The sequence below is a fragment of the Typopeltis vanoorti genome, chromosome 24 (genome assembly GCF_054136105.1).
Source record: "Typopeltis vanoorti isolate ZY-2024b chromosome 24, IOZ_Tvanoo_1.0, whole genome shotgun sequence".
Classification (NCBI taxonomy): Eukaryota; Metazoa; Arthropoda; class Arachnida; order Uropygi; family Thelyphonidae; genus Typopeltis; species Typopeltis vanoorti.
In genome coordinates, this window is record NC_143572.1 from 46,269,872 (window position 1) to 46,285,370 (window position 15,499).

The window sequence follows — 15,499 nt, forward strand, 5'->3', positions numbered from 1 at the left end:
CTTCAAGAATATCTTTTTCTCCCATTTTCATGTCACCTTTATCATCTCTAATTCCTTTTACAGCACTCTTTCCTCCATTCTTAAGCTTCTTCAACAACCTCCAGAATATTTTGCTACCTTCTTGATATTTATTTGCTATATTCTTGCCAAAGTCCTCCCATGACTTTTGTTTAGCTAGTTTTACACAGTGTTTAGCATTCTTGCATTTGTCTCTATATTCTGTAAGAGTAAAAGCTGACTTATTTGCCAGGAACTTTTGATATGCTTTCTTCTTTTCCTTCACTGCCTCTTTAACTTCCTGTGTCCACCAGGGAGTTCTGATTTTTTTATCCTTACAGATAACCTCACCACATGCCTCTCTGGCAGAATCAATCAATGTTTTTATCAGAGTTTGCCACTGAATCTCCAAGGTTTGATTCCTGTTCTCAAACTCTTTCATTTTTTCTTCAATAATCTTTGTGTATTTTAGCCTACAGTTCACATCTGAGAGCTGCTCAACTTTTATTCGCTTTAAAACTTTCTTACATGTTCTTCTTTTCAATATGAAATTCAATTTTATCCTGCTCAAGACTAAATAGTGATCACTTCCAATTTCAAATCCTCTGTACACTCTGGTGTCCTGCACCAGTGAGAAAACATCACTATCAACAATAACATAGTCAATGAGACTTTTCTTATTCCTAGCCTCTTCTCTCCATGTGAATTTGTGCACATTTTTATGTTGGAACATGGTGTTAGTAATAACCAGTCCATGTTCTGAGCAGAAATCCAACAGATATTTACCATTATTATTAGCTTTGCTCTTTTCTCCAAATTTTCCCAAAATATTTTTGTATGTCTCACAATCATTTCCTACTCTGCTATTTAGATCCCCAACAAGGACCAACTTTTCATTTTTCATTGTGTCAGTTGCTTTTTCTAAAGCCTCAAAAAATTCCTCCACTTCTACCTTAGTAGAACCTTCTGTGGGACCATAGGCACAAATAAGTCTCATTGTCCAGTTCCCCATTCTCATATTTGCCCACATTACTCTACTTGAGACTGACTGCCATTCAAGAAGATTAGCCTTGTATTTTGTGTTGAATATTATGGCTACTCCTTCTTTTCCATGATTGTCATTGCCTGAATATAACATTTTGTATTTATTGCTCAGAAAGATCTCACCAGTTTTGGTCTTTTTTGTTTCAGTCACCCCTATTATGTCGATCTGGTACTTATCTAATTCCTCAGCTAGCTCCATTTCTTTGCCATTCAGGCTTCTTCCGTTGATAGTACCGATCTTTAACTCTGGTGATGTTGAGTTGTGGTGTGTTTTCAGATTTGTTCCATTAGCTGACTTTCTGCTGTTTGCCTTGGTTCCCTGGTGAAAGCAAATGGGGGGGCCTTGTTTATCCTGGCGACGCCCCAGCCGGCATGAAATTTTGTCATGTTGTACCATCATTTGTATATTGGTTTAAGCCAATAAGAATACAATTTGGTTGGCTAAATCCCAAATTGTCAGCCCATCCTCGTCCGTTCAGTATCCAAGTAGATACCCAACAGGGTGCACCACGAGAAGGTGAGGATTGGACATTAGGTCAGAAGCCCTGGTCGGTTCTCTGCATTCCTTTAAAGGCTATGTAGAGGTCTCCTCTCAGTTATAGAGCTTTGACCCTTAAGCACCCCTAACTGAATGAATCAATCCACCTAAATCTTAGTGTCTTCCTCTGGGTCTTTTTTTTCGGCCATTATTGCACAAACTCCACTCCAAATCTGTTGAAGTGCCCACACCATATTAAATTAGCTCTGCTCATACATTTTGAAGGCTAACAATGTCAAGTTCTTTTCTGATATCTCCATTTTTCATGATTCTGTCATCTGTTCACTTCCCTGATTTTTTTCAGAACTATGTGGTTTCTAGTCTTTGATCAAATATTTTACTTACAACCCAGATCAGCTCCATAAGTTACAAATGATTGAACATTGCCAATGTATACTGCTGGTGTAGTGTTATTTCTCTCTTATTTCATATAAATTTATTCAGCTGACTCCTCACCATACCAGCTTTGCTTATTCTGTTGTTAATTCCACATTTACTTTGCCAAATGTTTTATGACTGCATATTCCTCCTCAATATTTTCTATCTTCTTCTTCTTTCCTAGATTCTCAGGAACATCAGGCGCCTGTAAATGCTTTCCGTTGGTGCCTTATCCTTGTTATTGGTATTCATTTTTAGCAAACTCTTCTTCTCACATTCTATTAAAGTTGATCTCCTCCATGTATTTTTAGGATGGTCATGCTTTCTCTTTCCTTGTTGATTCCATTCCAGGGCTTCAAGACAGATTTCTTCATGATCTTTCCTAAGTGTATGTCCAATCCATCTAAATTTTTGTTTTTGATTTCAAGGTTGACTTTTTGCTGATTTGTTCTTTTCCAGAGGTTTTCGTTAGTAATAATTTGTAGCTACCAACTTCAAAGGATGCTCTGCAGGCATTGGTTTATGAATGTTTGTAGTTTTCTTTGTATAATATTTTCGATCAATGCTTTATAATTTATTACCACATTTTTCAAAGCAATTACTTCACGGAACCAGAATGCCCTTATCTTCAAGTTTTTATATCACCTTCATGACCATTGATTAATTTTACTCTTTCCTCCATTTTTTCCATTTTCTAGAAGTACATGCTGATGTAATAGCTAGGAACTTTTAATATGATTTCTTCTTTTCATATACTGCTCGTTCATATTCTTGTGTCCATAAGGTTCTTATTTTGATTCCAACTTTGCATACTCCTTCATTAAATGTATCCCTAGATAAATCCATCGCCATTTTCTTGAAATTTTAGCCTCACTGTCTCTACAGTTTAATTCCTGATAATAAATAAATAAATTTGGTTTCTAGAGTAGATGATTTCCATATCATCAAACCCTTAGTACACATAAACACTATAGGTTTTGTAGATGGATTATTTTTTAAATCACTTTGGTTTTATCTAACACAAGTTAAGGCAAGGTTGTGACACATATAAAATGATATGTTTTGCAATATTGTTCTTTTGTGTTCTTTTGTGGTAATGTTTCATTACCACAGGCAAATTAACCTTAAGCTGTTTTGGGCTTATGTGTTACAGAAAAATTATAAAGATTTATAATTTATAAACATTATTTTATATTTATAAACATTCATAAAGATTATTTATTGTCATTTATAATGAAGAATTTTGCATTATTTCAAAATATTTTGTCTAATTTCTCCACTGAAACTGGTCTGATTTAAACTAATATTGATATGATGTAACAAATCTTATCCTGAATATCAAATTTCCATCTAACCTGAATGGAGCAATTATTTTGAGAACCTGCTAAATTTTGACCCTGCTAGAAGTTTAATTTAAACCAAAACTGAAGTTTCTTGACAAATATCCGAAATATTTCAAATATCAAATTTTATTTTAAATTCCATCCTGACAGAGCAGAGTATTATATTATATATTTCAGAAATGTGTAGCACACAGTGTTTCACACTGTGTGCTACACATTTCTGAAATGCACCTAAAAATGCATACTTATGACATATTAAGAGGAAAAGATAAGAGTTTAACACTTAGCATGAAGAGAGGTAAGAAAAGATGTGAAGTTTACATTATTCAACAAGAGACAGCTTGAAAAAATATTTAGCAATTACTGCATCATGACACTTTTCCAGTAAAATTTAAACTGAATTTCAGTTAATGAAACACTTAATAATTAACAAAAACTTAATAACACATTAAAACTGTAGTCTTTAATAATTTAGTACCTACCCAATCAGTAGTAAATGGTGCTCCATTTGTCATTAGCTGCCTTACTTCATCAGTGTCTCCATGTTTTGCTGATTCTAAGAGTCTCTTTCCCAAGTCCACAAGGGACATTGTGGACTGTTCACCCTCCTAAACATAAAGTTTTTCTTATATACTGCATACTAATTCAAAAGGTGATTATTTAATAAGGTTATATGGTACTAACTATAAATATTGGCATTTTAAATCAACAATGCATTTAAAAATCAGGAAATAAAATTATGTAATTTTTTTTTTTTCCACAGAAAAATTTGGTCCTATTAAAAGCTGGGAAATGAATGCAAATAGAACCATTACTTAACATACTGTGAGCCTGAATGAGTGAATGACGGTGCCAGTTTTATGAATTGCTACTTTGCATCAAAGTAGCAATTCATCAGCTGTAAGCATTCTATAAGTTTTCATCGACAGTTTTAAGAAGTGCTTCCTTAGATTTGTTTACCTAGTCATGTCAAGTTCTGGCAGGTACACAGCAGTTTTGCAAATACAGCTCGATCATCAATGGATACAAATTTGTTCTATCCTTGTGATTAATACTGATTTAGAAAATTTAAAATTTCTAACAGGAAAATTATTTCCTCATAAAGGGCTCAAGAGTCCAATCATCTGGGGATTGAAGGTGAGGTCTATTCTTAAGAACTGTTGCCAAGAATTTGAATCAGAGTGGACCGAATGTGATGAATAAGAGATGAAAAATAAAAAAGGTAGATAACTTAAATGCTTCCCATATGAGGGAAAAAAAAAAAAAATACAATCTTTGCATAGCTGAGCAAATGTATGGTCTGTTTCCCAGATCTACAGTACTTCCTAACTTGAATAACAATGATGACCTCATGGATATCAACTTCTGTTCACTTCAGAATCTATTTCAATAGACCATTTCCACAGTCCATAACAATAAATTCAGCCTTCACCTGTTTCAGCCAAATCTCAACAATAAGTATAATCAATGCAAATAGAATTTAATGTCTTATAATAAAATTTAATGGAACAAATGCAGCACAAAGAAATAATTAAACAGCAGGTTTAATTGTTTCAGTATTTCAACTCTGTCATAGGCAGATCTTCAGGAATTCAGTATTAAAACTGTAATAACACACACACACACACACACACATAGAACAATAAGTGGAAGAAATCAGACTATTTTAAGCCAAAAGTCTTATGAAAGGCACCTCCTATGGGTGCTGCTGACTAGCTTTAGCTATTGGATAGCACACCTATTTTTTTTTTTAAATTCTCATTTCTCCTCATTTTTTTAAAAAAAATCTGCTGCTGATTCTAAAGTATTTACAAGCTGTATTTGCTGTGATGAAGCATAATAGTTCTATTCCATCTGATTCTGTACAAGGTATCCACACAAGGCATGGTCTACTATTGTTTTGTGTGTATTTTTGTTGTATTATTACAATTTTAATATTGTATTCCTGAAGATGTATCTGTGATGACAAAGACCAAATATCAGAATAATTAAACCTGTTTAATTGTTTCTCTCTGTGCTGTAGACATTCCATTAAAATTTATTATGAGTGTAAATCATCATCTAAGTCTAAATACGCGAGAATTTAATTCCAAAAGTCCAGACTTCCAAGCTACACAATAAAACTGACCATCTACACAGGACTATCACCAAGATTTCTGAATTGCATTTAATCATAAATTTCATACTTATTCAATAAGCATGTTTCTAGGGTGCTATATCAGGGAGTTTAAATCATTTAAATCTAAAATGCAACTGATATATGGAATCATTACAAAGAGTAGTTCAAGTCAATTCGATTTGTTTTTTTCAAGTGTATCATTTCTAGAGACAAAGGTTACTGTCGAAATTATATATTACAATAACTGTTCTGCTTGGGTAGGAAGAGGTAGGGTCATGTAGCATTTATCTATTTCATAGGAGATGTAGACAATGCTCAATAAAGTGTGATGCAGGTAGATGAGTTCTGTGACAAAGGCTGCAACACTAGAACAAAACAGCCCTGGCTCTATGAGTTAATACTTTGAGGATTCCATATCGTTAGGCTGGATGATATGATTGCATATGCAGATATCTTCCATAGTGTGTGCGTATTTGTTTTTTTATAACAGATAAAGGTAGTAAACCATCTGAAAAATAAGGTGACTGGTGTGTAAAGAAACAGCAAATTATTATTTGATTCCTTTTCTAAAGTGAAGTGCATTTTAAAGTCATGACTGTTTAGATGAGTTACAAAGGAATCTAAAGTATTGTGCCCATAGGACCAAATTGCAAATACAACATATACATATTGCAGCCAGATTAAAAGTTTGAAAGAAGCTGTGCAAAATGCTTTGTTCTCAAAATGTTACATGAAAAAAATTGGCCAGAGGAGGGAGAATCCGTTGCAACACCATCTATTTATTTGATTTTTTTGCTTGCCAAGTAAAGTAACCTATATACTTGTTTTTTTCTAAAAGTAGAAAAATCTATGAGTTGAGCAAGTAACTTAGATAACTGATGGTCAAGTTTGCAAGCCAAATTGTCTATAGTTACAAATATAATGTGTACTGAAGTATTGGATTTATGAAGTTTAGGGAACCATAAATAGAGTGGGTGGTATAGTGAGGTCATGATCTAGATTTTTTTTTTTTTTTGCTACATTTATAATGACAGTTGTATTACCCTTATCAGCTTTTATTAACTCATTTATTCTAACTTTTTTTTAAAGGCAGTTAAGCTAGTGAAAGAGCAAAGTTCTGATCCCAACTGAGACCATAAATGTAAAACCACATAATCTCAACAAAGTTATGGTCAACATCGAGATCCAATTGTTTTTTTCCAATGGCTACAGCTCCTACAAAATAGATAAAATATTACATGCCCTTTATCTCACCTTCCACAAACACACAAGACCATTTTGCTTTGTGCTTTGGCACAAGGCACATCTAAAAAGATAGCTAAAATACTAAATAAATATAACTTTTACACCACAATCAAACAACACTTCAATATTAGCAACCCTGATCCTCTCACCTAAGGACAAACTTCCACTCCCTATTGCAACTGAAGTGCTCTGTGATTGTAGCATATCAACCGAATCTTAACTGTCATGACTGCCTTTCTATCCCAAAAAAAAATTTTGAAAATTGTTACTTGCAGCTGTATTCTTCTTCTTCGTCTATGATCTCTTGTGATTTTAAGCGTCGAGATTTTGCCAAAGAGATTTCCATGCCATCCTGTCCAAGGCTTGGTCTTTTACTTCTTTCCAATTAATTCCCTTCTTTTCCAATTTTTCTTTAATTTCCTTTTGCCAAGCTACACAATAAAACAATGTTCTTTTTCCTATTTTCTGGCTTTCATATACAATTTTTGCTATTTTTGGTGTTCAAAGGTACAACTTGAAGGCTGTCTCTTACAGTTTGATTTCTTATTTGGTCTAGTCTTGTTTTTTGTGCCACTTTCCTAAGATATTTCATTTCAATTGTTTGTAGTTTATTTGTGTTTCCTGTTGTTAAACACCAAGACTTGCAACTGTATATTAATGTTAGTACACTGCCATTTTGATATTCTGGGTAACTTCTTTCTTATCTAGGAGTAGGCCTTTCATTGCACAGAACAGCTTTGTTCCCCCAGTTATCGTGTTGCTAATTTCTGTGTCGAGTCTACCATCTTCTATATATATGATCCCAAGTATTTAAAGGAGTGAACTTGTTCAGTTGATGGTTCTCTATTTTTATTATGTGTTTTGATTGGTTTCTAGATATGATCATTCTTTTAGTTTTATTTATATTTATGGTCATATTCCTTTTGTTTGTTTCTTCATACCACAGTTGATGTTGTACTGCAAATCTTTAGCTGTAGTATTTGCTAGAATCACTACATCATCTGCAAAAGCCTTGTGTGAAATCCTGGTTACTTTCAGTTTCCTGTATCACTCCTTTAAATACTTTTTGTTTTTGTTTGGCATGCCTTTAAAATTTCATCCATTACTATAATGAAAAGAAGAGGGCTGAGGATACAGTCTTGCTTCACTCCTACATTTGTTTCAAATTCTTTTGATCTATTATTACAGGTTCTTAGATAATTTCTATTGCTTTTGTAGAGGCTTTGTATGGCTGCTATTTAAGTTATCTTATACAGTTAACTAATTAAGTTAACTCATTGTGATGACAAGAGGCCATCCCTGGAAGTTACGAAAGGAAACTGTGAGCAAGAGGGTGAGGAGTGGTTTCTTTGCATGGAGGGTGGTTGAACCATGGAATGCATTGCCTGATGGAGTGGTGAGAGCGAGAACGGTCAATGAGTGGTATGATAGACTTTGTGTTTCTTGGGGGGGGGCTCCCCTCGATGAGTCTTGATAGACTGTGTTTCTTAGGAAGGACCTCCCATGATGAGTCTTTTGACTCCATGGAGGCCTGGATAATAATAATAATATCTTGTTTTTCTTTAATGTTTGCCATATTAAGTGTCTGGGAACTCGGGTCAAAGGCCTTTTCGAAATCTATAAAAAAATGAATGTAGTTCTTTTCCATATTCCAATGTTTTCTCTGATATTTGTCTAAGACTGAATATAAGATCCTGTGTGTGCTTCTAAAGCCATACTGCATTTCATCCAGTGTATCCCCTATTTGGTTCCTAAGGCTCTCTTCTAAAATACAGGGATTCAATTTTCCTGGAACACTTAAAAGTGAAATCCCTCTATGGTTTTCACATTTATGGTTATCTGCAGTTGTATTATTATTTTTTTTTTAACCCAGTAGGGCTTTATCCTAACTAACATGCAGCTGAATGTATAGTGGAATTCTAATGCAACACACGCTTGCTACTGTTTCAGATTTCATCAATGTTGTTCTTTGCTTAAACTGATGATTTCTTATGATACATAATACAAAATCACATCAGATGTGAATTCTGATGTCATTTTATAACATCAGATGTCAGGCATGTTGCAATGATTAAGACTAGCTTCTGTTAGCTTATTATTGAGAGACCCTCATGGAGTCAGACTCATTGAAGAATGCTACATACAACCTGCACCAGTTATCATACCTTCTTTTGAATTCATTCATACTACCTGCACTCCTGCTATCGAAAAAAATCCATTCCAAATACATACACAACACTATGAGAGAAAAATCTAGCTCTCACTTCCTTCTTCACTGCATTAATTCTCAACTTCCATGAATGGCCTCTTGTGCTCTCCCCACCTTCCATAAAATGAACAATTCCATCTACTAGTATCCTGTATGATCCTTTCAGAAGTTTACAAGTCTCAATCATATCATCCCTTTTACTCCTGTTTCTAGATGTCTGCAGTCACTCCACAAATTCTGAATCATAATCTATATTCCACAATCCTGATCATTTTTAATACTCTCAATTACACCAAAGTGAATGATTTTACATTTACTGACATTGAACTGACAGTCATCTTCACATGTCCACAATTCCAGTATATTCCTATCATTCTGCAAGTGCTATATATATCAGTTGCATTCCTGATTATCTTATCTACCTTTGCATCATCATCAGCAGCAAATAGCTGCATGTCACATGTCAAATCCTTGACACTGTCATTAATGTAAAGATTGAATAACAATGGACCAAGAACTGATCTTTGTGGTACACAACTGATCATTTTAAATCTTGCCGACATCCCCCCATATACCACTTTTTGATATCTGTCGGTCAGCCATCCTCTTATCCATACTATTTTATAATCCAATCCCATATTCTCTAAATTATGCAATTGTCTTCCATGCTGTATCCTGTCAAAAGTCTTAGCAAAGTCTGAAAGTATCGTGGTATATCAATTCGCCTTGTCTAACTCAATGATAACATTATTGTAAAACGTGAGCAAGATGCTCAAACATGAACTTCCCTTAGTAAACCCATGCTGTTCATTGCAAAGTATAGATGCTCTATCAACCTTTTTTGTATTTCAGCTCCCAACTAACTTTTCCAAAATCTGTACCACCACTGCAGAGATACTAATTTATTTGCACCACCCTTATGCAATGCAATTATCAAACATTTTTTCCACTACTGTGGAATCTTCCCTGTTCTGAGACTCATATTATATAGCCGGGTAAAAGGAGCAACCAGTTCAGCTGAACACTCTTTTAGTGTTCATGCTGATATCCCATCAGTACATACTGCTGAATTCTTATTCAGTTTGTGCAACGGTTCTAGTACTTCCTCCTTATATACCTGAGTTTCTTCATACAGTGAAAAGGTAGCAGTGAGCTCAATATTGGATATACCAGGTTGGTAGCTTTTAGCAAAATGGACACTCGTTAGCTGAACAATCTCTTCTGCATCTGTCACATTTATATCATCCACATTCAGCAGAGTTATACTCTTTCCATGCTCATTCTTTCTTTTACTTACGGCATAATGATGAAATTCTTTTGGGTTTTCTTAGCTTGCATTACCAGTTTCTTTTCATACTTAGACTTACTTTCTGTACAACAGTTGTAGCACTTCCAGCCTGCACCTTATAATTTTCATAACTGACATCATTATGTGTAGTGTTCCTTCCACAACATCTTTTTCTTATGAATCTCTTGCTTAATAAGATGACACATCCCTTTCACTCCTATCCTATTATTCTTTGAACTCTAATGACAGATTCTGATATTACATCATTTAAATATTTTTTAAATGTTTCCCATGCTCTAGCAGTATCTTTCCCATTTAGCAAATGATTGCTAAATAATTTCCTGCTTTGTAGTTACTTCAGTATGTGCTTATCTGAATGGAATATCCATATACTCAGCCACTTTCAAGTCAGTACAACATGATCACTATCACCAACTACTGGAAGCAGAACAGCCACATCTTTAACTAAAACCCCTTCTGACACTATAATCAGATTTAACACTCTTTGATCTAGAGTTTCTTCTGTTACATGCTGCTTAAGGAAGTTGTCTCACCTTGCAACAGCTCAATAAATTTAGTTTTATTCTTCTCATTAGATTTCATGACTACCAATCAATATTTAGATAATTAATGTCACTCATGATGATTACTTGTTTCATATCCATCATATTTATTTGATAATACATTTGTCACCATTAACAACTGATCCACTAAGTCTGTAACAACATTCCACTCTGTATTTGTTCTTAATAGACTCTGCTCATACAGATGGCATCAGACTCACTGCCACATGGAAAATTCTTACTAGCATTGCAGTTTTCTATGCTGAATGGACTCAAATCATCTAGTAACATCAGCAGCACACCTCCTTCTCTCCTATTCTGTCTATCCTTTAAAAATACTGTGTCCTTTACACTCAATATCAGTAAGTATATATATCCGCTTCTGATAGCCAAGTCTCACTAATACCCACAATGTGGCACCAATTCTGATACTCCAGGCATTCGTGTTCAGACATAAGTTACCTGCATGCTTTTTTGTATACTCACTTCTGTAGTCTGTGGGACCCAGTTGGACAACTTGCAGATGTCTATTCTTATCTAATGCTATGCTCATGCTAACATGTTTGCACTTGCTTGGAAAGTCTGAACTGGGTGGACACACAATTGTTTTTAACTCATAATCATTTCCTTGGTAATGCACACTGGTCTCATTAAAAACAGTTACATAACACTGCCACCCTTTCACACAGATTTTCACCATTCCTTCCATCATAATAATTTGTCACTTATATATAAAAATTACATATATGCTCTGAGGATGAGCTTAATATAGAAGTTAAAACATTTATAAATTAATCATTTCTCTAAAATGGCAGTCTATCCCAAATGTTTTAATGACAAGGATCACTACCTTGTTTAGTGAAGGCCAGCAGTCTAAAAAGCCATATGTAACATACAGATTACTCTATCTCATTTAAGTAACTCTTGATCCATCTGCTCATGGTACTAGCATGGCATGTTTAACTTATAACATAATGCAGAAATACATAAGTACCAAAAGAAATACTAAGAAAATCACCAGTTTTTTGGTGGAATCTATTTTTGTCACCTGGTGTGAGACAATCACCAGCTTGCATTGAAATCTGAGATCTCCGTCCATCTATTTATTGGACATCATCATCAGATGCTGTATGGTCCCTCAAATGCTGAGTGATGTGCGACACCAGTGCTTGCCAGGTGGTTCTGTTGTATGCTTTTCTGGAGGCTTCAACTCCTGAAGATCAGTTGCTCCAAACATCATCCATCCATCTCATTGATAGTCTATCCCTTCCTCTTTTTCCAGGAACTTTCCCCTTCTATTATTCTATTCAGAAGTCCTCCTCCTATCCTTTCAACGTGTCCAAAGTAATTCAACTTTCTTCTGTCAATATCCTTAAGGAGCATTAAAGTTCTACCGATCCTTTCTAGCATTTGTCTGCCTTTCTGTATATGATATCCTCAACAGCTTCTGTAACACCACATCTCAAAAGCAGCTATCCTTTTCCTATCAGACTTCTTTAGGTTCCCAAGTCTCACCTCCATAAGTTGCACCACTTTTGGAAAAACAGCTGCATCCAAAATCCTCAACTTTGTTCCCATGGAGATAGATCCATTCTTCCAGATTTTAGACAATTAGAAATATATACACGTTTACACAAGAATAATGTTTAATTTGCCAAAATTAAACAATATTCTTGTGTAAACGTGTATATATTTCTAATCATTATGTCACAAGTATCGTTAAAGAATCAGATTTTAGACAAGTCTCTGACTGTTGTTTTAGCCATTTCTAATCTTCTTCTGAACAGCAATTCTTCACATTAATAACGGATCCCAGGTATCGAACATTTATTTCTCAGGAACTTCCCTGTATTTCCTTTGAGAACTATAGTCTTTCTTTTGCTAGGATTGAGCTGAAGTCCTTTCTTCTTATCGATCTCATTAACTGTGTCATGGATTTGTCATAGTTCTTGTTGTCATTACAAAAGAGTACTGTATCATTACATATCTCAAAACTGATCAATCTACCACCTACCCTAATTCATGCCTTAAGTTTGTCCAATGCTACATGCATGATGTCGTCAGCACAGATAATAAACAAGTGAGGAGAAAGTAGGCATCCTTGCCTAACTCTGTTTCCAACCTGAAGCCAATCAGTTAATCCAACACCTGTTCTTAACATAGCTTCTTGTTCTGTTATTTCCCACAGTTTCACATGCTGAACACAGTCAAAGGCTTTATAGTAGTCTATGAAACACATTACCATAGAAAGTATAAATTCTGTATACTCTTCTATGATCTAAGGAAAGGATCTGATTCGCTGCTACTCTTGCCTTCCTAAAATCTGCTTGTTCCTCAGCTATCTCTGCAACAACTTTGGCCTCAATTCTATTTAAAATGATCTTTAATAAAATCTTGCTTGCATTAGAGATTAAACTAATAGTCCTATAGTTCTTGCAATCCTTCATATCTCCCTTCTGATGTAGTGGTATGAAAACCAACTTCTTCCAGTTTCCCATATCCTTGTAATCAATCTATAAAATACTCTTATCCCCTGTGACCTTAATTAACTTTGCTGAGATTCCATCTGCAACTAGGGCCTTATTATTGTTAAGCTGTTTAACTGCTCTTTAAACTTCATGCCTAAGGGATCTGAGACCAATCAACATAAATGACATTACAGTAGTTCCCCCTTATCTGTGGGTTCACCATCCGCAATTTCATTTATCCCCAGCAACCCCAGTCCAAAAATATTAAATGGAAATTTCCAGAAAGAAACAATTCATAAATTTTAAATTAGTTTTTTTAAACTAAACATATTTGTCATTTTATAACTAAAATACAAACTTGTTTAATACTGACCATTTACAAACAAACTTACATTATAGCCTACCAGTTTCACCAGCAAACTGTCTGGCTTTTTCATGGCGTTTACGGAAAGACATAAAAACTAGCAAATGCAAATTGAAAGGAACATAAAAAACGTTGTAAACTAACTAGTAGCTAAGGTTATACGTTCGCGTGACAGAGAGGACTTATTGTTCTTATTCATTATCACGCATGTGTGTTTGTTGTAAACGTCTAATGTGATTACTGGCTAGCTGTAGTTTAGATTGATTTAGAGAGAGGATCAGGTTTTTCCACAAACTGTTTAGGATTGCACCCTGATTTCTGTTGTGGTTTCTGCAGGTTATTAACACTATTGTGGCTTCCTTGAATAAATGATGTCTGTAGTCGTCATCCAGATATGGCATGGAGCTGTTTTGCCACTCTATCGTGTGGTTAGACGTACAGAAATGATATGCTAAGCCAGAAGAGATACTTCTATTGTGGTTTACATCACCAACATGTTCTTTTTGTCTGATTTCTAAACTCCATGAAGTTTGTCTGATGTAGGCAAGACCACAGGAGCAAGGAATGTAATATACTCCTGGATAATTGTAGAATGGCATCTTATCTTTTGGGGATCCCAAAACTTGTCTGATGCTGGTGGTTGATTTGAAGACCACTCTGATGTTGTAGGCTCTTAGTAATTCGGGATCCCCAAAAGATAAGGCCATTCTACAATTATCCAGGAGTATATTACATTCCTTGCTCCTGTGGTCTTGCCTACATCGGACAAACTTCACTACAGTAGAAATGTGCTGGGAGCATGATTCTTCTTGTCTGGGGTTGTCACCGTATAGATATTTTTTGATGATGTTTGGAGGATATCCATTTTGTGATAATGTGTTGGCTATTAGTGAGAATTCAGTCTGTATATCCTCCTCTTCTGATATAAACTTTCTGGCTCTATATTTCAATATGTGGATAATGCTCAGTTTGTGCGGCTTGTGATGGTTTGAAGTATGATGAAGATATCTTCCAGTATCTGTGGGCTTTCTGTAAATAGATAATTTAACACTATTTGATTGTTTCTTTATCAAGATGTGTCTAAAAAATGCAGTTGGCTGTTGTTTTCCACTTCCAGAGTGAATTTTATCTTGTTATGTATTGAGTTAATTTTATCCATAAACGATTTTGTGGATAAAAGTTTTTAAAATTAGGTTTAAAATTAAGTTTTAGAGTAGTGTGATGAAATCTTGCACCATCCTGTCCAGAATGTGAATCATCCCTTTGTCTAGCATATCCATGCTGTACTGTATACGCTACCCACCCATTAATTATTTAGTAGCCATCATGGTATCGCAGTGCCTGTGTTCAAGTAACCCTTATTTTACTTAATAATGGCCCAAAGCAGCAGAAGAGTGATGCTGGTAATTCAAATATGTCAGCCACAAAACGCTTCCTTTAAGTGAAAAGGTACAAGTTCTTGACTTCATAAGAAAGAAAGAAAGAAAATCGTATGCTGAGGTTCCTAAGATTCCATTCACATAAATCTTATTACTATATATTATAATAATTCTTTTTCCTTTTTATGGCACTTTTATCCTGCTCAGTGCAGGGTCCACTATGATTATGCAACTGTGGGAAACACCGACCAGCTTGTCACAGTCTTGTGTTGGGGGGGGGACAATTTGTATGACTGTAGAAGTGTGCGTTCCTGGTGCTAGTTTTCCTGTTATGGAAGACAAAAAAAAACCCCAAGTTTCTGAGTGAAAAACTATGAGACCAGCTAACTCACCTTTAGTTGAAAGAGACCATTCCTCATGTCTTGAATGGAAATCGAACCCAGGTCCTTCTGTCTATACTAACTGAACAGAGACTCTTGATATAGTTATAATTGTTCTATATTATTATTAGTTATTGTAGTTAATCTCTCACTGTGCCTAATTTATAAAACTTTATCATAGGTA

General features: G+C 34.9%; 1 protein-coding gene across 5 annotated transcripts in view; it reads right to left on the reverse strand.

Moving 5' to 3' along the window:
• LOC150093154 (uncharacterized) overlaps window positions 1-15,499 on the reverse strand; it is a 349,981-nt gene that overhangs the window by 151,385 nt on the left and 183,097 nt on the right. For all 5 annotated transcript variants that reach the window (XM_090413479.1, XM_090413480.1, XM_090413478.1 and 2 more), the window contains one exon: window positions 3,783-3,908. In XM_090413479.1, coding sequence (XP_090269605.1) covers window positions 3,783-3,890 — 108 coding nt within the window. In that variant the 5' untranslated portion in view covers window positions 3,891-3,908. The remainder of the gene's footprint in view (window positions 1-3,782; window positions 3,909-15,499) is intronic.